The 22448-nt window shown below is 42.5% G+C and overlaps 2 protein-coding genes across 2 annotated transcripts in view; one reads left to right on the forward strand and one right to left on the reverse strand.

Moving 5' to 3' along the window:
* SEC24D (SEC24 homolog D, COPII coat complex component) overlaps positions 1 to 10364 on the reverse strand; it is a 59532-nt gene extending 49168 nt beyond the window's left edge. Inside the window, exons 1-3 of the mRNA XM_083457207.1 lie at positions 10201 to 10364; positions 3327 to 3507; positions 2535 to 2661 (exon numbers count right to left, since the gene is read on the reverse strand). Of these exons, the coding sequence (XP_083313333.1) occupies positions 2535 to 2661; positions 3327 to 3477 (278 nt within the window). The 5' untranslated portion in view covers positions 3478 to 3507; positions 10201 to 10364. The remainder of the gene's footprint in view (positions 1 to 2534; positions 2662 to 3326; positions 3508 to 10200) is intronic.
* Positions 10365 to 19482: 9118 nt separating this feature from the next.
* Positions 19483 to 22448, forward strand: part of SYNPO2 (synaptopodin 2) — a 94160-nt gene continuing 91194 nt past the window's right edge. The window contains exon 1 of the mRNA XM_083457053.1: positions 19483 to 19782. Coding sequence (XP_083313179.1) covers positions 19678 to 19782 — 105 coding nt within the window. The 5' untranslated portion in view covers positions 19483 to 19677. The remainder of the gene's footprint in view (positions 19783 to 22448) is intronic.

Here is a 22448-nt window from a genome sequence, read left to right on the forward strand (position 1 = left end):
CACTCCTTCACTATCCAGTTTTGTGTTTTCCAGACCAGACAAAATGCGTAATTAATTATGGTTTATTTTCATTTGTAATTACAGTGGTACCTCAGGTTAAGTACTTAATTCGTTCCGGGGGTCCGTTCTTAACCTGAAACTGTTCTTAACCTGAAGCACCACTTTAGCTAATGGGGCCTCCTGCTGCTGCCGCGCCGCCGGAGCCCAATTTCTGTTCTCATCCTGAAGCAAAGTTCTTAACCTGAAGCACTATTTCTGGGTTAGTGGAGTGTGTAACCTGAAGCGTATGTAACCTGAAGCGTATGTAACCCAAGGTACCACTGTATTTTTATTATTGTTATTCAGTCACCTTACACACACACTTGAATTTGTTCAGAGATAGAAAACAATGCCAACTCAAAAATGATTAACATGCAGACAATCCTAAGCACTAGGGCATGCATTAATAACCTGTGATTTTGATAAAATGTAGCATTACTAACTCTTGCCTGGCACGTTCAGATGGTAGGGCAGAAGAAACAAAGAGAACTGAAATAGGACTAAACCTCATCTTATGGCTCATGGACCTTCTGCTTTGATCTTTTAAAATCAGGAATGGAGGTCAAAGGCTATTCTCTGCCCATAGAATACACTCCATATTGTAACTGCACTAAACATATGGATCAAATTAGGCTCTGGACTCTAATCTAAATAATTGCTTGATCCAGGAAGAAAGAGTCGGGCTTTTCCCCTTGATTAATCTGATTTATACAGACGTTTCTTAATAAGCATTCCAGTGAACAGCATTTAAAAGTAGTGCTTTATTTGTTTGAAAGGAAGCACTAATTTCTATCCATAGAGTATGTCACCTACACAAATGTTTAAGGAATGAGAGGACTCGACAGGATGCACAGTAATGAAGTTAGGATTTGAGTGCAAAGGACTGCGGCCTCATCAACAGAACAAACCAAAATGGCAATAGACCTTAGTGCTCCAGGAATGGGATGCTTTTGCTACACACACACATATCTGGGAGTAAATTTAATGGAACTCAGTTGGACTTCCGAGTAGACGTGTACAGGATTTATTATTTATTTGTTGCATTTATATCCCACCTTTTCCTCCAAGGAGCTCAAAGAGACATAGTTCTTTCCTGCCCCCCATCTCATTTAATCCCCACAACATCCCTGTGAGGTACTTGAAACAAAATAAAAAAATTCCTTCCAGTAACACCATAGAGACCAACTAAGTTTGTTATTGTTTCGTGTGCATGCACACTTCTTCAGATACCATGCACACGAAAGCTCATACCAATAACAAACTTAGTTGGTCCCCAAGGTGCTACTGGAAGGAATTTTTTTATTTTGTTTTGACTACGGCAGACCAACACGGCTTCCTACCTGTAACTAGAACCTGTAAGGTAGGTTAGGCTGAAAGGCAGTGACGGGCCCAGGGTCACCCAGTGAGCTTCATGGCTGAGTGTGGATCTGAACCCTGGTATCCCAGATCCTGGGTACCAACCAGGGTTCAAATCCACACTCAGCCATGAAGCTCAGTGGGTGACCCTGGGCCCATCACTGCCTTTCAGCATAACCACGATGGGGTGAGCTCCTGTTGCTCAGTCCCTGCTCCTGCCAACCTAGCAGTTCGAAAGCACGTCAAAGTGCAAGTAGATAAATAGGTACTACTCCGGTGGGAAGGTAAACGGCGTTTCTGTGTGCTGCTCTGGTTCGCCAGAAGCGGCTTAGTCATGCTGGCCACATGACCAGGAAGCTGTACGCCGGCCCCCTTGGCCAATAAAGAGAGATGAGCGCCGCAATCCCAGGGTCGGTCACAACTGGACCTAATGGTCAGAGGTCCCTTTACCTTTACCCCTGATCCTAATCCTAGTCTGACACTAACCACTACACCAAACTGGCTTTGGCTTGCCATATGCCCCTTCAGCATATATCTGGGAATGTAGGATATGGTTATAGTCTAGCCCTGTGCAGGCATCCTACTTCTGTGCTTCATCAACATGTGAAGAGGGAGAGCAATAATGCACATGGTAGCTCCACTGCCACATCACCAATAACCATTATCATCCATCTCTTGGAGGAACAGCTTCTGCAATGGGAGTCATTTCTACTCATGTACATTCCACATGATATGTCAAAACCTACATGGTACAGGGAACCTATGTGAATAGGAAAGATTCCCCAATGCAGAAGTTATCCCTCCAACTCATGGAAAGCAATCAGAATGAAGATGAAAGTTGGAGCTAGGGCTGTCTAATTGCTCTCTCCACACATAGAGAGAGATACTATTCTGTACACTATATACTGTATTTGATGGGAAGAAATAATTGAGATAAGTGCTAGCCACTACCTGAGTTCTGCTAATGAACCCAGAATATTATTTTACTCATTTTTGGTATGGATTAGTGCTATGACAAAAAAGCTATGGACAAGTTTAAAACTGCTTTCAATGGTATGTGCAGTAAATATTTGAGCAGATAAACAGAAATTCTAAGCATAAATACATTTATTGTTTTGTTTTTTAAAAATAAAAATCACCTCTGTGATTGTTGTGCTGTAGCGCTGGGCCCATTCTGGATATTGGTTTGGTTAAACTGGTGAGCACTAGGAGATGGTGAACCAATGGGAGCAGCAGACCCGAAAGGCACATTAGGTTTCAACATAGCTAAAGTAAAACACAGGCATGAACATAGTGGATAACAATAAAAAATCACTGCATAAATGAGGTGCACATTACCAACAGTTAAAGCAAAATAAGTATTTTGCTTATTGGTTTATGGACCTCAAAAAAAGGAAGTCTAAACTGCTCAGGAAGTTATATTATGTTCTAGTATTTAAATTCTAGATGGCAGATCACTCACAGAATATGCACAGTTTACATAATAGCAAGACCAAGCATCTTTCCTCGCTTATGGTCTTCCCATTGTAATATCTGATTAAACCAGGAGCTTTTCTTTTCACTAATAGTTCAAAATAAATATAAACAAGTACAGTGGTACCTTGGTTGTTGAATGGCTTGGCTCCCAAACAAATCAGCTTCCGAACGCTGCAAACCTGAAAGTGAGTGTTCCAGTTTGTGAACGTTTTTTGGAAGCTGAACGTCTGATGCGGCTTCTGCAGCTTCCGATTGAGTGCAGGAAGCTCCTGCGGCCAATCGGAAGCTGCGTCTTGGTTTTTGAATGGTTCCAGGAGTCAAACAGGTTCCTGGAGTGGATTAAGTCCAACAACCAAGGTACCACTGAACAGTGATGTAATGATATGGATAATGACATGCACTAGTTTAGTGGAGACATCAACCTCTATATGGCCAATGCCTTGATGTTACTTTACCTGATTGAGATGCAGAAGAAGATGAGTTTACATCACCATAGTGTCCATACATATGTGAAGAAGCAGGTTGCCCCAAACCAGCAGAGAATCCCCCCATTCCTGGCTGGGGCTGAGAATATGGAGGTGTTGCAACATATCCTTGCTGATTCATTTTAGCAGCGATTTATTTCTGATGGAAAACCTGTCATAGAAATTAGAAGAAGTAATAAAATCAGCAGTACTTCACTGATACATAGTGCAGGTAAAGCACAGAATGAGCTTTATGACCCAAAAGCAATGTTACAAGGCAAGAGGACAGCATCCTACTTATTAGCTCTCTTGCATAATGGCTACCAGGTTATTTATTTGATCTGGACAAAACGCACAGACGTTCTCTTGTAGCAAAGGCACTGATACAAACACTTTTTTTAAAAAAAAAATCTGCTAGAATAGGTGGATAACATTAATCACAGACTGAACCACTGTTATTGTTGTGAAAACAACCAGGTTTTGCCCCCAGTGGTTATCTGGTAAAAAGGTAAAGGTACCCCTGCCCGTACGGGCCAGTCGTGTCCGACTCTAGGGTGGTGCGCCCATCTCACTTAAGAGGCCAGGGGCCAGCGCTGTCCGGAGACACTTCCGGGTCACGTGGCCAGCGTGATGAAGCTGCTCTGGCGAGCCAGCACCAGTGCAGCACACGGAAACGCCGTTTACCTTCCCGCTTTTAAAGTGGTACCTATTTATCTACTTGCACTTAGGGGTGCTTTCGAACTGCTAGGTGGGCAGGAGCTGGGACTGAAAGACGGGAGCTCACCCCGCCGCGGGGATTCGAACCGCCGACCATGCGATCGGCAAGTCCTAGGCTCTGTGGTTTAACCCACAGCACCACCCGAGGCCTCAGGTTATCTGGTAGGATGGCCAAATTTCCCGATTTGTGGCACAATGTAGGAAAAAAGTAGGTATGTCTACGGATGATTCCATACGGTTTTGATACGATAATATTATCTTTAGCACCTGAAAATATTATACAGATGACTTTCCAGACAGATCCAACCATTGGGTAGAAAGGGCCATTGCCTTTCCAGCTCCATGGAAAATGCAAACAGGAAATCAGATACCAGTAGGCAGTGGTGGACAATGCCCATTGGGGCTGAAAGGGCAGAAGATAAGAGAGCCTAAGAGATGGTGGAGCCAAAACCAAGGACAGGTGGAGACTCCTCATGACTGGTTGTATGTAAGAAGACAGGTTGGTGGGGCATTGCCCCATCCACACTAATGGGCCACCCTCTACTCACAGTAGGAACACCAAGCTTCCCCTATTTTGCAATTTTGGGTCATTCCATTGCACATTCTGAACCCAAAGCTATCCTTGTCACCTGTATTATACCAGGGAACAACAGAATTCAAAATCTAGTGATTGACCTTGCCAGGAGCACTTTATGAAGTGGATCCAGCCCTGCTTACATTTTGTTGGAATTTGCAACACATGTGCATGGGCACACACTGCAGTGCTCACTGATTTTTCTAAATATCTGCTCTAAAGTGAGGCCAGTTTCCATAGTCACTGAGCACACAGAAGCCCCTGATATTCCTCATTCAGGTCATTTTTCCTGCCTATGGACCTTCATTTGCACAATGCTGCAAAATCTGTCTTTTCAAACAGTTGCCACCACAAGATTCAAAAGGCATGATCCCATCCATGGCAGTTGCTTCACACAACTAAGTGGTCATCGGTAGGTAACCAACACACACACACAGAGTGAGAGACAGAGTCCAAGAGCCACACACCAACAGCCATGAGACCTAGCCCATAACTGGGCACTGTGGCAGCCAATACTTATTATGTATACTGAGTATACCACCATCTAGTCTCCAACTTCCAGTCAAAACACAAAAAACTCAACCATTTCAGGAGTTATATAGTCCTTCAAGTGTAATCCAGACATGTTTTTCCAGTTGTGTAACTCAGGCAGTAACTCAGGCCAGTGTGGTGCAGAAGAAGAAGAAGAGTTTGGATTTGATATCCCGCCTTTCACTCCCTTTAAGGAGTCTCAAAGCGGCTAACATTCTCCTTTCCCTTCCTCCCCCACAACAAACACTCTGTGAGGTGAGTGGGGCTGAGAGTGTGTGACTGGCCCAAGGTCACCCAGCAGCTGCATGTGGAGGAGCGGAGACGCGAACCCGGTTCCCCAGATTAGGAGACTACCGCTCTTAACCACTACACCACACTGGCTCTCAGTGGTTAAGAGTGGTAGACTCGTAATCTGGGGAACCGGGTTCGCATCTCCGCTCCTCCACATGCAGCTGCTGGGTGACCTTGGGCTAATCACACTTCTTTGAAGTCTCTAAGCCCCACTCACCTCACAGAGTGTTTGTTGTGGGGGAGGAAGGGAAAGGAGATGGTTAGCCGCTTTGAGACTCCTTCAGGTAGTAATAAAGCGGGATATCAATTCCAAACTCTTCTTCCACTTCTTCTTGAGGGCTGCAATGGTTTGCCCCTTTACTCTTTATTTATTGCATTTATTTCCCACCTTTTCTCCCACGAGCCTAAGGCGGCATACACACACTTCCCATCTCCATTTTATCTTCTCAACAACCCTGTGAGGTAGGCTAGGCTGAGACTGTGTGACTGGCCCAAATTCACCAAGTGAGTTTCATGTCTGAGTGACGATTTGAACCCTGGTCTCCCAAGTCCTAGTCCAGCACTCTAACCACTACTCACACTGGCTCTCAGTTAAGCCCCACTAAGCATGACAAGGCTTACTTTTGACCGTTTACACAATGCTTTTAAAGCACATTAGAAGCACATTCGTTCCTTCAAAAGATTATGGGCACTGAAGTTCATCCCTCACAGAGCTACAGTTCCTGGCAACCCTTAACAAACAATGCTAACAAACAATTATTTGAGGGAAAGAAGGTGCTTTAAAGGTATGGTGTGTATACAGCATATTGAGCAAATGCAGATGGGGTCATGCTGTGTAACTCAGTAAACATGACAGAGTACATTACAATGGTGGTTACAGTGACGGAAGGCAGTAAAGATGACAAATGTGACCTAATGGTTCAAGCCTATGCAAGTTTACTCAGAAGCAAGTCCCACGGATTTCAATGAGGCTAACTCCCGAAAAAGCATGTACAGAAGAACTGCAGCCAAAGAAATCACCTGCCCAATAACATCTCCTACTTATGTTTTAGCTCTTCAGAGCAAAACTAGAAGTACAGAAGGGAAATTCCATATAAAAAATAAGTATGATGACGTGGCATTAGAAAAAACTGTACCAGGGTTGCAATTATCACTTTCAGTCCCTATAACTACAGCCATTATCTACTTCCAACTTAGCCAAGATAAAAATTAAGGTAGCAAAGATCACGCAGGCCTAGCTACCATATTCAATTGCCATTTGGCAGGATTGAGTGTCTCTCTGTGTGTGAAATCAACATGGGTGTATTCCGGGTGCACACGGCTTGTAATAATTCAATGTGCTGAAAGAGTATATCAACTTTTTTGGAAGAAATATTACCTATATTATATATATGCAGAAACACCACTAGTAAAAAGTGTTAGGGTGAAAACGCATTAAAAAATGCTTTATATCTGCTCTGCTTTTTAAAAAACTAACTCTTCTGTGGATAGTGTGTGTATATATGCTTATGCTGCTAACTTTCAGGTGTGCATAAGGAAAGGTATCAACAAATCTTTACCAAATTCAATGGAGATATCTCACTGAATATTAATATAGGACTCACAGCGAGAGTGTTAATTTATCAAAGTTATCATTCTGGATTATGGATGCTAATGTAGAGGTCTGGTCTGCAATGTACACTACTCCCCCCTCCCTTGTTGAAATATTTGTTTTGTTTTATCTATACTGAATGTTTTTATTAACTGAACAAATTCCAGTTAAAAAAATTCCCAAGCCTCTCAAGTTTCATGCATATATAAAATTGCAAATCCTTTCTTGGAATCTTTTTAATCTACAAGATTTAGAAAATGAAATAGGAAAGAAAGCACATAGGCACATCAGGTTTCTCCCAGTGCCAAGGTGTTTTCCCTCCTTCTGGTTAGACTGAAACGTGGCAGTCTAAACCCCGGTCACTTCAGCAAGTTTAGTTAGCAGCCAGCATGAAAGCACCTACACTACATTTTCATTGTCAGTATAAAGAATGAAGTTCAGGGCAATTGTTGTAGGACTAGGTAATGCTCTTAGCTTTGATAGTATCTGAAGGAAACAACTTCCTGCACAGTTCAGTAGGAGGGAAAGACAGTGTGCCACGTCAGACTTCCTATGCACAACTAAATAGACTCTAAACTCTTAGAAATACAAACATAGTACTGCTGACTTAGTGGCCTATATCCACTTCCAAACACATTACAGATAACATAGGTGGTTTAATAAACCACACCCTTTCCCCCAAAACAAATACGATACAAAGTACAAGTAAAACCCTATTTTGCAAAGTACATCAGATTTCAGTACAATTAACCCATTCCTCATAATCACAAAGGGCACACAAAACAGTACTAAAACCATGTATTTGGTTTTGGCCACTTGAGATAGGAAGCTGCCTTTTGTGGACTGGGCCATTGGCTTAGTAATGGCTACACTGACTGGCAGTGGCTCTCCAAGGGTTTCAGACAGGGGACATTCCCTACCCTAACTGGAGGTAGCAGTGATTGAACTTGGGAGCTTCTGCACGCAAAGCAGATGCTCCACCATCGAGTTACTGCCCTTCCCCAAAGAGACAGAAGTTCCCTATTCCAAGGTGTCCAAAAACATGTGTCACAAACTTTTTCTACACCTATATAATTTGTTGGGCCAACCGGAAGTACTCTTGGCCATTTCATCTACCTCCAGGATATGTCTAAAGTTATTAGGGATTCTAGTCCTACCAGTGCGGTCGAATGATTGGACTCAGGTAGACTTCCCAAAGTCATGCTGAAAGAGGTGATTGACTGCAAACCATAGAAGGAACTAGTCATGCTTAGGCCAGGTTTAGCTATCACAGCTAAATCACCTTGTGATCTGGCCCATACCTGGAGCTTGGATACTTCCATCTTCCTCTCCTTGTGCACCCCAGTTCCCTCGCCTACTCCCCATTTTCTTCCACATCCAAATCAAGCAAAATATGATTACTGCCAAAAACAGATGATCACAAAACTGTTTTAGAAGCCCAGTTCAAGCCATGGTTTTGTGGCAATTCTGGTATTGTGGTAAACTATAGCTTGCAGTAACTACTTTGGCTGATTTGGACATCACAGCAAACTTTAAGTACTGCCAACCAGGAAGTAAAGGATAGAGTGGGGCTTTGTGAGTCCAAGGCATGGCCCAGGTGACAGATCTTTGGTTTAGCAGTGACGTCTGACCCATGTCATAATTTTCCACAAAAACACTAGGAAGAGCCTTCATTCATAAGCATATCACACATATCGTATAGGCTGGAATGGTGAGCAAGGAGGAAGAAAGATCTAAAAATCAACAAAAATGATTAAATCAGGTTAAATCAATAAACCACTCGGCCATGAAGCTCACTGGGTGACCTTGGGCCAGTCACCATCTCTTAGTCTAGCCTACCTCACAGGGTTGTTGTGAGGATGAAATGGAAAGGAGGAGAACCACGTGCACCACCTTGAGATCCTTGAAAAATTAAGGTGGCAAATAAACGTAATAAGGAATAATAATAAACAATAAATGCTACAACTGTTTGGGATAGCTCCGTAGGTAGAGCATGAGACTCTTTATCTCAGGGTTGTGAGTTCAAGTCCCATGTTGAGCAAAAGATTCTTGCATTGCCTCGGGTTGGACTAGATGACCCTTGTGGTCCCTTCCAACTCTATGACTCTCCTTTTCTTCTTATGCCAGAAGAATTAATCCAAAGGCTATACTAGAAGTAAATCAGAAGGAGATTGTTGGGGGCAGTGGCAGTTTCTGAAATTAACATCAGTTTCCCATGATCAACAGGTGAGATGTTTTGTGGTTGTGTTGTATTCTACAATGATTGGTGCATGGTGAAGGTGAAGCAGTTGTGCAATCTCTTTCCAGTGCCCCCAGTATTTAAGATGCTTACCAAAAGACTACACAACCCATCAAAAAGAGTGTCAGTGGGCAACCCAAGATTATAAAAAGGAAGGAAAGAAGCATGCAACTTTTATGGTGATTAGGCTGATTTGCCCAACCCTGATGTGCATGGCAAGAGCAGTCTCCCAATATGCCAAGGTGCCAACATCACACACAGAAAATCCTGTGCCGACCTAAACAGCCCAGATGCATTCTGTCAAAATTTCAATGCCTATACAATCTAGAAAAACCACAGAAGCTTTGCAAAATTAGGTGCTAGTTAGACAGGTGATGGTGTGTGTATTTTTTTAAGCACCTTACCATTGTACTAATGGAGGCAACTTTCTAAAAAAAAAAAAAAAGTTAAACAAATTTAAAACTGTCTGTAAGGATACAGCAAATCCCTAAACCAAAACCTTCCCGAATCTCAAAGAAGAGCTGAACACTCCTGCCATTTGCATCGACTTATGCCAGTCCCTAGAAGGCTGGAGGTGCCTCCTTGGTGCTGCTCAGATCCTGGCGACCACCTCCCCCCCCCCCCCGCAACTGCACCCAACTTGCTGTGGGAGAAGGAAAAACTCTCCCCAGTCCCCTCTCGTGCTGGGACACCCCTCTCCTCCTCCCCATAGAACTCCCCCTACGCCAAATCTACAAAATTCGTGGCTCATCCTGGGATGCTTCCAGCCGTTGTGCTGCTCCTTCTTTTGGGATGCTCCCCTCCCTCCTGCTCCCTGGAGGACAGGAGCTCCACTCACTGAGCAAAACATCCAGGATGCGCCCCCCCCCCCATCGCAGGACGCTCGCCTCTCTCCCCACCTGGGCACAGGTGGCCCCCTCACCTGGCCAGTCTCCCGCGCTCCCGTCCGCCCTTCTCGCGGGTCGCGCCGTTCCAAGCGGGTCCAGCAGGCGCTTGTCAGAGGGAGGGAGAGCGTGGCAGCCGGCTCCAGGCTCCCGCCTCTCCCGCTCGCTCTCCCCGCCCGGGAGCGCTCAGTGAACTGCCACGTCTAACAGTGCTCGCGGGAGCGCGCGGCGAGGCCCCAGCTGGCCCGGAGGAGAGCGCGCGCCGCCGCCGACAAGCGTCAGAGAAGCAGCGCATCATTGGCGAAAGTGGGAGAAGAGTCGAGCATGCGCGGTGCCTCTGGCGAAGCCTTTTGCCCTGGCGCGCTCTTCCAGTCGTTGCTCCCAAAGAGGAAGGAAGAATTGATGAACGGGGGGAAGGCAGAACTGCTAAAGGGGAGGATCGGGGTTCTTAAGGAAGCGGGGACGGAATGGAAGAATCGCATAAGCTTCATTCATTCATCATCAAACCTTTTATTGGCATCACATACAAACATCCATAACATAACAGTACAGAGTTACTGCTTCCCCCGTGGCACAAAACATTTACCAAAAAAAAAAAAAGGAGAGGCAGAGCAGACTATTGTCACAGTAAGCTTTATTAGAAAGCTTTCCTTGAGGGACAATACATGCCTGAAGGGTATTACAGCAGCAGCTATTATTATTGAAACAAAATAAAAAGAAATCCTTCCAGTAGCACCTTAGAGACCAGCTAAGTTTGTTCTGGGTATGAGCTTTCATGTGCATGCACACTTCTTCAGATAGCATGCATGCACACGAAAGCTCATACCAATTACAAACTTAGAGACCAACTAGAGACCAAGGTGCTACTGGAAGGAATTTTTTTTATTTTGTTTCAACTACGGCAGACCAACACGGCTACCTACCTGCAACTATTATTATTATTATTATTATTATTATTATTATTATTATTATTATTTCCCACCCATGTGGCTGGGTTTCCCCAGCCAAAAATTAGAGAAGCTCATGGCTTCTCAAAGATTACTGTTGTCACCAATGTCTGCTGTTGTGACTTTTAACAGTGCTTGTTTTGCATGCATTTGTCGCTCCACCTATAGAGAAAGTTTGCAGCGTTCAGGACGTTTTAGTTCAGAGAAGAGGTGGCACGACAGAAGTTTATAAAATTATGCATGGATAAAGTGGATAGGGCTCACTCTCTAATGCTAGTACTTGTGGACATCCAATGAAGGTGAATTCTTGGAGGATTCAGAACACAGAAAGAGGAAGTACTTTTTTTACATAGCTTGAACTATGGAACTTGTTCCCACAGGAGGCAGTGATGTCCACCAAGTGGATGGCTTCAAAAGAGGGTTGGACAAATTCATGGAGGAGAGAGCTATGGAAGGCTGCTTGCCATGATGGCTATGCTCTGCCAGCCATTGTTGGAGGAAGCAATGCTACTGAATACCAGTTGCTGGGAACCACAGGAGGGAGAGTACTTTCCCCTCAAATCCTGCTTGTTAGCCTTCCATCATGGGGCTGATGGGAGTTGTAGTTCAAAACATCTGGAGGGCAGCAGGCACATGAAGGCTGGGCTATCTTGTCATGCATCCCCTTTCCTGCACTGGCTAAATAAATAAATATGCAGTTGCTGATTCCTCATCTCTGGAAATACTGTTAACCAGGTGTGTCTGCATCCTGAAGTAAAACATACAGGTTCTTTGATAGGCGAGAAAGAGAGCTAAAGGGAAAGTAGACAATCCATAGTTATTTTATTTAACAAACTTTGCATACTACTTGATTGTAAATAGAACCTATAAACTGTTTTTTAAAAAGCAAACACTTTGTCCGGACTTACCTCAGCCTTAGTTGAGCCATTTTTGAGATGGAGGATTTACACTGATGTCTCTCTGGCTGAGCCAGAATGGTGAACTTCAGCTCAGGTGGAGATCTGCCTATTATCCCCTTCATTCTGTCTGATATCATGTTTGGATTTCTCTCTCTAATCATAGCAGTATATATTATCACCACCCTCACCACCCCATTATTTGCACGCTGCTTGTCCACAGACAACATATCGTCAAAGCAGCAAACAATTAGAACACACAAAATCAACAATTACAGGAGTAATTTCATAACAACAGCAATACAGTATATAACAAATGTAACAACGAACAATCCCCACCCCACAACTTTTCAGTACTATAAATATAGCAACATTACGCCTCCAGGCAGTAGCAAAACAATTGAGTTTAAAGATTTTGTCCTTGATGTTTCTGTTACTGCTGCTTTGCTTGCTACAAATTAGCCAAGAATCAAGTTAGTCTGATCAAATACTGTATCTAGGCCTCAGCTTCCACAAAGTATCACTACCCCTTTCACTTTGCCATTCAGGCAGCTGCTGAAGTCATGCTGTAACTCACAGTCCCTCTCCTACTGAATCTTCTTATGGGGAACCTTTCACCTTCCAGATGTTGTTGAACTACGGCTCCCATCTGCCCTAGTAAGCCTGGCCAAGCCTGATGGGAGTTGTAGTTCATCAACATCTGGAAGGCCAAAGGCCCATTATAAGGCCCAAACGCAAGGAGTGGGCAGCTGGAAACAATTTTCCCATCGTGGTATATATTTGATGATATAAATTTATAATCACAGTAATTAAGTTATTTAACAAAAATGTTGAAGATCCTTGAAGGTTAAGCTGAACGCTTGCTTTGCAAAACCATTACAAAATTATGCCATGTAAACAGTGATGTAATAGGCACCAATTTCCAACAGGTTCATATTCTGCTTTGGAAAGCTTTCTATCTGTACAGACAGAATGTTTTAAATTCTCTTCTGGCTATTCCGGATTACATATTTTACTATTTTCTTCTTTTGTAGCTAAGCACAACTGTCAAGCCGATATGCTAGTTTACGGGAGATAACATAAAAGAAAAGTGACACGGTCTGCTGCTAATACCACATCTGTTAAGGTTTTATCCTACAGTTATTCCCAATTGACAACACAGAAGAGGAATGCAAGCTATTTAAGTAATTGCTCTAAGGATTAAAGGTGTGTTCCACAGGTGTTCCACATGTGAAGCTGAATTTGGGGAGTTGTTTCATGTTGTGGGGGGAAGGGGGAGAGATTTTAGTGAGGGAAGGAAAGATGCGTACTGAGGTTCAGAGGCTTGTTCTTTGATATAAGCAGTTCATTTTAAGAGCATTTTTGTGGTTATGTTTTATACTCCACAATATCCACAGATTTAGGAGGTAAAGTCACATGTGATTTGAAATGCAGGTATGTGGGCAAGACTGCCCCTTAATGCTGCAACTGAGCTAAATTTCAGAAGAACCAGTTTAAAACAGACACACACACAGAGAGAGAGAGAGAGAGAGAGAGAGAGAGAGAGAATCATAGAACTGTAGAGTTGGAAGAGACCACGAGGGTCATCTTGTCCAACCCCCTGTAATGCAGGAATCTTTTGCCCAGCATGGGACTCAAACCCAGGCCCCTGAGATTAAGAGCGTCCTGCTCCACCAACTGAGCTATCCCAGGTCAGGTTAAAGAGGAATTGTTGTTGTTTAGTCATTGAGTTGTGTCTGACTCTTCATGACCCCATGGACCAGAGCACGCCAGGCACTCCTGTCTTCCACTGCCTCCCGCAGTTTAGTCAAACTCATGCTGGTAGCTTCAAGAATACTGTCCAGCCATCTCGTCCTCTGTCATCCCCTTCTCCTTGTGCCCTCAATCTTTCCCAATATTGGGGTCTTTTCCAGGGAGTATTCTCTTCTCATGAGGTGGCCAAAGTATTGGAGCCTCAGCTTTAGGATCTGTCCTTCCAGTGAGCATTCAGGGCTCATTTCCTTAAGAATGGAAAGAGGCATATCTTCAACCTATTATTATTTACATTTATTACTTGCCTTCCACCAGCTGGTCCCAGGGTGGTTTATAACCATTTCAAATTAAGAATTAAAAACAGTTAAAACAGATTACAATCACAAAAATAAGGGAAGACCTCAAAACACACATCTCAGGTTTCAAATGCCAGGGTAAAGAAGTGAGTCTTCAACATTTGCTAAAAGCGGTATAATTTAAAAGCTAGATGGGGAGGGAATTCCACAACTCATGACAAAAAACTATACAATGAAGGTGTCAGATGCACTTCCATGGTGGTGGGGAATGAACAGTGGCAGAAACACCTTTTTACAGTGTGCCACCAAATGCCCATAAAGTGCATGTGAGAGACAAATATGTGACACTAAGCAGAGAAAAAGCTGGCAAGAAGCAGACAGAAGACCTTCTGCCACTTATTACTCCCCCCCCCAACCCCCAACCCCCCGACTTCTCTCAGCCCAGGGCCAAAGCTACCAAGCAGCACTCTGGAAGGGACAGCAGATTTGGCTGGGGGGCGGGGGGCTTTACCTGCTTCTCTATCTCCTGTTTGCTTGCTCACAGTGGTGATGCATCCTCCTTCACATGGCAGCCACACACACACACACACACACACACACACACTGTGTTTGTGTGTGCATTGACCTCTGCTTTTGCACAATCAGAAACTGTCACCAGACTATAATGGGACTCCAGGACAAGGAGTGGCAGCCTCTGGGGTCTTTGCATGCCAGGTAGGAATGGATCAGCTGCAGTTTCCAAGCAGCCTTTCTGTTCTCCACTGTGAGGGGCAGCACCGTTTTGTTATAGCTCCCACCCCTCCCGCTCTGACTAGTTAGCCAAGGAGTGTGTGCCTTGAGAGAGTCACAAAAGAGGCCAATTCTTATTTAATATATTGACCAGAAATCCACTCATGCAATGAGTTAACCAGCTTTCTGGTGTCTTATTCAGCACAGATCCCTGCTCAGATCTCATAAGCCTAAATTGCAGGCCAAGATTGCAGCCAAAATTAATTGCAGATACTTGCCTCAAACTTCAGTTTCTCAGAGCACATGACAAGATTCGGAAAACAAACTCAAGTGTGTGGATAAAGGGCCTGAATCATAATCAAAACAAAAAGCATCACACATTATAAATTTTAAAGAGATTTTGTGATGTGTGTGTTTTTAAAAGCAATTCAGTTTATCTTTGAAGAGTCAGTTTATGACTTTAAACTCTAGAAAGTTGAAACAGGCATTGAAACAGTCCCTCACAGGTCTCTGGATAGATGATTACGACACATAGAATCATAGAGTTGGAAGAGACCCAGAGGATTATCTAGCCAAGAGTAGGGATCTTCAGATTTGGGGTTCAAATATGGACCTCCAACCTCCTTTGTTTGGCCCTGTGGGTTCTCCCAGTGGCCTTGCTGCATGTCCTCAGGTGCTTCCACCTGGCTGGAATGTGTCCTTGAAAGGTAATGCCTCTTGTTTGGGTGCATAAAAATCTCTAGACTTGTGCATGGCTGGCTGCCGGAATATACCACTGTGTACAAAGGTAAGATCTACATCAATTAGTCTCCTCACTTTTTGCTTCTGGCCCTTCCCACGACTAGCATGTACTTCCTGGAAAGTTTCTCATTGGGGAATGTGGCCTTCAGACTGAAAAAAGTTTCCCATTCTGGTATAAAAGGTAAAAAGCAGCAGAATTTTGTTTCTTGAGAATCTTAATCTGTGTTTCTTAACTGGTAGAAGAGCCTCTTTTCTATCGCACAAGTCACTGAAATACTGTATTTCCTCAGTAATTTGTTTAACATTTTGATCTCTGTTTTAGCTTTTACAGTAAGACAGCTGTTGATGCTTTTGCAATGAAGCATTTTCCGATTTATGTACAGTAATGCATAAATCCCAAAAGAATCCTGCAAAGAATGTGGAAAGAGATAAAGATAGCATTAAAAGCAAGATATACCAATAAATAAAAAATTTAGATAGTCATATATGGTAACTGGAATTATGGATGCTCAATAAGAAGTAATTCGTAGAGATAATAAGGCTATGAGAACTACTTTTTAAACCCCTCTTGTGGGACTCACATTCTTAGAATGAATGTTTCTCTGCAAGTTGTGTCCTTATGTGACAAATGGCCTCACATTTTGATGAAGTGCATGGGTGTGATACACCAATCTCCATGCTGAATCTCAGAAATCCCTGTGTTGGGGTCACTAGGCATGGATTTAGTAATTTGGAAAAGAAATGGGAGAGTGCTGTGTAGCCTGGAATTGCCATCTTTTAAAACTCACTTTTTATACTAACCAGACAATGGTTTGGATCCAGAATGAATTAGTTGCATAGTTCCCTTTTGAAATAAATGAAATTTTAGTCATGACTAATTTTACCCATTGATTTTGATCGGAATTAAAATAAATTAACTTAGTCTGGATGAAAGGCAATGTCATCACTAGTCTAATCTAGAATTGTCTGTGTTGCCCTCTTATTCCCCCAGTCCCAAGATATAGTTTGTAGCTGCCACCCTTCCCACCAAAAAATATGCAATTGTAGGCACAAGCCTGTCCAATGTAAAACGGTGAATTTGTGTTGATGCTTTAAAGTGCTTCTGTGCATTTAATTAGAAGTTTCCTTTCTGGAAGGCATAGCGTTCTCTTTTTCTTATTGCCTCCTCCAGCACAGTTAGCATTTCTAATAAGTAACTGCTGAATTTCACCTTAAGGTTCCCATTTACTTGTTCCTCACAGTGTTAAACTACTGGTTTCATTTCACTTTGCCTTTTTTCTTATCTTTATAGTAAAACAGCAGAATTTCACATTGATTCTATTTTACATTAGCTACTAAGTACATTAGCTACTGAGTACTAAGTACTCAGTAGTGGTGCCCACTCAAGCATATGAGTGATTATAGGAGACATCTGAAGGCAGCCCTGTATAGAGAAGCTTTTTAAGGTTTAATGTTTTACTATGTTTTAATATATTGTGTCAACTGCCCAGAGTGGCTGGGGAAACCCAGTCAGATGGGCGGGGTACAAAGAATAAAATAATAATAATAATAATAATAATAATAATAATAATAATAATAATAATTACTGTAAAATTTCCTCCCTTTGCCTTATTTTTATAGTAAAATAGTACTTTCCCACAAAAAATATTTTTAAAAAGTGAAAAGAAATCAGTAATTAACGCACACTCCTCCCGGCAGGAGTTGGTTAATAACAGGACAATTAAGGAACAATTCATCAGTAGTAAGGAGCAGTTTACCAGAAAAGCAATGCTTAAGCAGCCATATAGGGCCCCAGTGCACAAGGAAACCCAGAAGCAGCCATAGCACTCCTTCTCTCACAAACATAAGCCCTATTCAGACATTGTCATACCTTCCAACATTCCTCAGGATTTTTCTCACTCTCCCCAACTAAACCTCTTTGACCCATCATCGTTTTGTCGCATCCCCCCCCAACCGGAGCATTTCCTATCAGGAGGAGGGGGAGTGCCACAAATGAGACACAGCACACATGCTCTACACTGTCCTGAGAAAACCCCTTAACTCTGATTTAATTTAATTTAATTTTATTATTTAGTAGATTTACGAAAAGAGAAAACACACACAGCAATTAATACATTTTAGGAAGTGGCAAGATTAGACACAGACGCACAAAGCATTATTTTTTTTTAAAAAAAATCAAGACTCCTTGCACTCCAATCTCCCTTTCTTCCTACTTGCATCAGCAACTCATTTTGCTAAAGGACCACTTTGATAACAGGCCAATACAGTGGTACCTCGAGTTACAAATGCCTCAGGTTACAAACATTTTAGGTTAAAAACTCCAGTAACCTGGAAGAGTAACCTCGAGTTGAGAACTTTGCCCCAGGATGAGAACGGAAACCATGTGCTGGAGCGCTTAGCAAAAGCACCCTTCTAGTTAAGAACAGTTTCAGGTTAAGAACCCTCTGGAACCAAGTACGGTAAGTTTGTAACTAGAGGTACCACTGTACATGGTCAGATAGTCATCCGTCAAATCCTGCTCCTGTAAATGCCATTTCACTACATCCCTTTGTAGGCCCAGTTTCTGTTACAGTCCTAGGTATCCCCTGAGCCTGATAGGTAAAGGTAAAGGTACCCCTGCCCGTACGGGCCAGTCTTGACAGACTCTAGGGTTGTGCGCCCATCTCACTCAAGAGGCCGGGGGCCAGCGCTGTCCGGAGACACCTCCGGGTCACGTGGCCAGCGTGACATCGCTGCTCTGGCGAGCCAGAGCCACACACGGAACACCGTTTACCTTCCCGCTAATAAGCGGTCCCTATTTATCTACTTGCACTTAATTGTGCTTTCGAACTGCTAGGTTGGCAGGCGCTTGGGACCGAACAACGGGAGCGCACCCCGCCGCGGGGATTCGAACCGCCGACCTTTCGATCGGCAAGCCCTAGGTGCTGAGGCTTTTACCCACAGCGCCACCCGCGTCCCTCCTGAGCCTGATACACTTGCACAAAAGGATAGGTGCTTAAATCTTACAATTGCCTTCAAAACATGAGAATTTTAAAATAATGCATTTGAAATATTTTTTCTGTCTGGGCTCTGAGGATTTGTGTGGGTCACCATGGCTTATGCATGAAACTTATTCAGTGCATGAAACTCACTGAGGCGACACTTCCCCTGTCTGTGCTCATCTTGCCCTTAGATCCCCTGAACACCCACCAAGGTTACATATTAGCATGACACCTTTGTGTGTGGGATTTCCCGTCCCTCCCTTCCACTGTGAGATCCTCCTCCCAATTGGTTCATCACCACCTCTTCTGATACCCTGATGTCACATGCCAAGCAAACCCAGTGCTTATGACCTGCCTGTTTGGAGAGCATTCATCACGGAGCAAAATGCATTTGGTACCCTTCTTCGGTAGGAGAAAAGCCATTATGGCAACCTTAGATGTTTTCTGGTTAGAAATCCTGTAAAGTCTTTAATGGAGAGAGAAGGCCACATGTGCTAAAACCTTCGGAAGACTAGGGTGCTGCTTAATCATTGCAATAACCCCATGAATGTGAATAGCATTGTTGCGAATCCACTCTCAGTGGGACATTTCAATATAGTGTATATAAGAGAAGAGGGCAGTGGGGGTGAACCCATCTCTTCCCAATATATATACACACTTTGTTTGGATTAGGAGAATACAAAACGTGCTGCAATTGTAACTTAACAAGTCTGGTAACATTTACAAAAGTAAACTCTCTGTCTGGGGGAGATTTACAAGTCCTCGTCTCTGCTGTTTTGATTTAGTTGTCATGGGCAAATGCTCTTGGGTTTAAATATAGCCTTTTCTGCCTCATGGTCAAATAGTACCTTTCGTTTGTGCTTCCTTGACATCATTTTGCTTTGCCATGAAGGTGGGCTGAGCAGAGCCAACTGACGAAAGAGTGGGCTGTTCCCTTGGTCCGGGAAAACTCCCTCGCTCTCAGTCAATGACTATGCTACAGAGTGCAGTGTGCAGGCAGTGTCAGCAGGAGCGAGCTTGCGCCTCTTTCTCTCTCTCCCTTTCTAACACCAAACGGGAAAGCAAGCTTCAAGTTCAGTGAACATCCACAGCATCTAGGATTTCTCTCTCTTTCCCCCCACCTCAAATTACTTCTGCAAATGAATACTGCCTAACCTCCCCAAGGAAAAAAAAATGGGTACTGGGGATTATATCTGCATCACCATGACTGGAGGAGCACCCTGGGGCTTTAGACTTCAAGGTGGCAAGGAAGAAAAGCAGCCTTTGCAGATTGCCAAGGTAGGATGGTGAGAATGTCTTTATCAATGTTTTGTGAAAAGGAAAGTATCTGCAGGATGTTTTGTTTCCTTGGGAGAGGGGTTAGTATGTCTAGTTGAGAAACCCTGATGAAGGTTATATTCCGGCTCCAGATTTAGGTTTGGGTTAATGGAATTCTCAAGTGTATTCTTAAGTAGTTGAGTTTAGTTTTAAAAAGCTAACATTTCTGAAAGTTTCTTATGTCGATCAAAGTACAAAGGTTTCCTCCTGCCTTGCAGAAAAATACTCAAGTCCTATGAGATGCTGATGGCTTTTAGCTCCTGTTGAACTTGCTGAATGGTGTTGAAAGAACTCTGTACAGTTAGGACTCTGGGACTTCAACTAGCAAGCCCTCCTTTGATGAGAGATTTGTGACACTTTCCTTCTAGTCTTCTTGGCAAAGGAACGAATGTATGGCTGCGAGAGAGAAAATGTGCTTACCGTTTTGAGGAATCTTGGAAAGCATGTTGATGAAACTGTTGCTTAATATTTATCAGCCTCACACCAGCCTGAATTGCTTTTATGAGATGCTGCTTATGTCCTGATGTATATTTAATAATTTGTAGGAGATTTGTGATCTGCATTATGGATCATGTGAGAAGTTACTCTGAAATCTTCTGCATTTTCAGGAGTTTTGTATGGGGGGGGGGAATCATGTTTTAGAACTCTTTAAAAAAATAATCTGAGAATTAATTAGGGTGCCATTTTATTGTGTTTGGGGAGCAACTTGTGTTTACCATTGAATACGACACTTCTATGTCCATAATGCTTGAGAGAGTAAGTTTTAGGTTTAATTTTGGATTACTTACTATAAATCAGAACATCTTAACTTGAAGAAATAGGTAGGCTGAGGCAGCCCTATCCTATGCATATTTACTTAGCAGGAAATGACAGTGCTATCTAAACTAATTTTGGAGCAAGTTGAGTGAATTCAGTGAGACAAATATATTGCATGACTTCACTTAGGATCAAGCATTATTTAATTCAATCAAATTTACTTCTGAGTAAACATGCATAAGATTATGTTTCAATAAGAAAGGAAAAGAGAATGAGGAACTTTCATTGTCTTCTAGTTCTTCTAAACAGGTAACTAAGAACATGATGCCTGTTTAAAATGGATGCGATGCTCAAGACAACTTTCTTCAGCCCTGTTAGGCCAGTTTGTTTTTTCAAATAGTTAAGCAAAATAACTTGGAAGTATAAGATTACAAATATGTTTTAAAAGTTATCCTCTGTTTGTAAAGAACATTGCCTCACTCTATATGAAAAAAGACACTAGCTTTTTCTTAAACAGTGGTTCTAGGCAGTTCATATGTACAAATATCATATGCATGTATCATGATATTTGATTATTAAACATTCTGGCAACATACTAGTAGATTTCTTTTTGAGAGAGAAAAGCTTCCCACCTCTTGAATGTAGCTGCTGCTTTGCAAGAGATAGCAGAATCCTGCCACCTAGTGAAACTTTCGAGAGAGAAAGCAATAGAAACTATTTAAATAAAATAGATTGTGGTGGGGGACCACAGTCTAAAAGTGAAACAAGAATCTATGCAAAGGGATAATCAGATCTGAGGGATAAGAAACAAAGATATTGCATCCGTGGGACTTCATTATGAGGTAGGCAATTGCATACATTCAATTTTATTCAAATCAAGCATAACTGGTAATTTTGTGTTCTATTATTCCTATCACTAGGGATGTAACAATTACCATTCTGGATCAAACCATTATCCATTTAGACCAGCATTTATTTTCTGATAGCAGCCTTGTGGGAACTCACAAGATAGCCACTCTCTGTTCTTTCCCTTTGCTTTGTGGATTTTGGAGGCAATACTGCTTCTTTACATGGACGTGTTTCTTAGTGAGCACACCTCATAGTCTTTTCAAGGACGATTCTTCATATGTACACCAAATCCCAAAAAATAAAATATTTAAATAGTAATCTAAGCTAATGTCTTAGATGACCACAAATTGTGGCAGTGAATTCCATAGACTCATGTACCTATTGCATGAAAAAGTGTTTCAAAAGTATATTTGGAGAAAACACTCTGAAATGAATGGGAGGCTACTCAGCAATTGTACTTGGTGGTATCATTTCATTGAAACCTGTGGAATCAACAGTTGAGTGAAATAAACTATAGCACACTGAAGCTTAGACCATAATAAACGTCTTAGTCTTCAAGGTGCATTCAGTTTTGGATTGGGCTCAAACTAGTGTTGATGGAGAAATAAGATGCATTTCACATTCACAGGTGAATTTAGCAAATCTGCATTTTCTGAAACACTAAGCGAACTGAAATACAACCATCACTCGAAAGTTACGATCTCCCCAATTTGGCAATCTCCAGCCAAGAAAATGTACAAAAATGCACATATTAGTGAAAATAACATGCAGAAATGCAAAGCATTATGGAAAATTGCTTGCAAAACTGCATGTTTGTTAAAAGCCACATACAAGTGTATTTACTAGGAGAAATCCACACTAAAATGCTGAAGAATTTAAATAAGACTTTTTAAAATTTAAGATTGGGAAAATGAAAAAAAAGAGAGAACAGAAAATTGATAGGTTCATCCACTCTAGTCCAAAATGGCTGCTGATCTGAAGGCACTGAGATCTAGCAGAGGCTACTCACTGGAAGAAGGGAG

The sequence above is a fragment of the Podarcis tiliguerta genome (genome assembly GCF_965153285.1).
Source record: "Podarcis tiliguerta genome assembly, chromosome: 9".
NCBI lineage: Eukaryota > Metazoa > Chordata > Lepidosauria > Squamata > Lacertidae > Podarcis > Podarcis tiliguerta.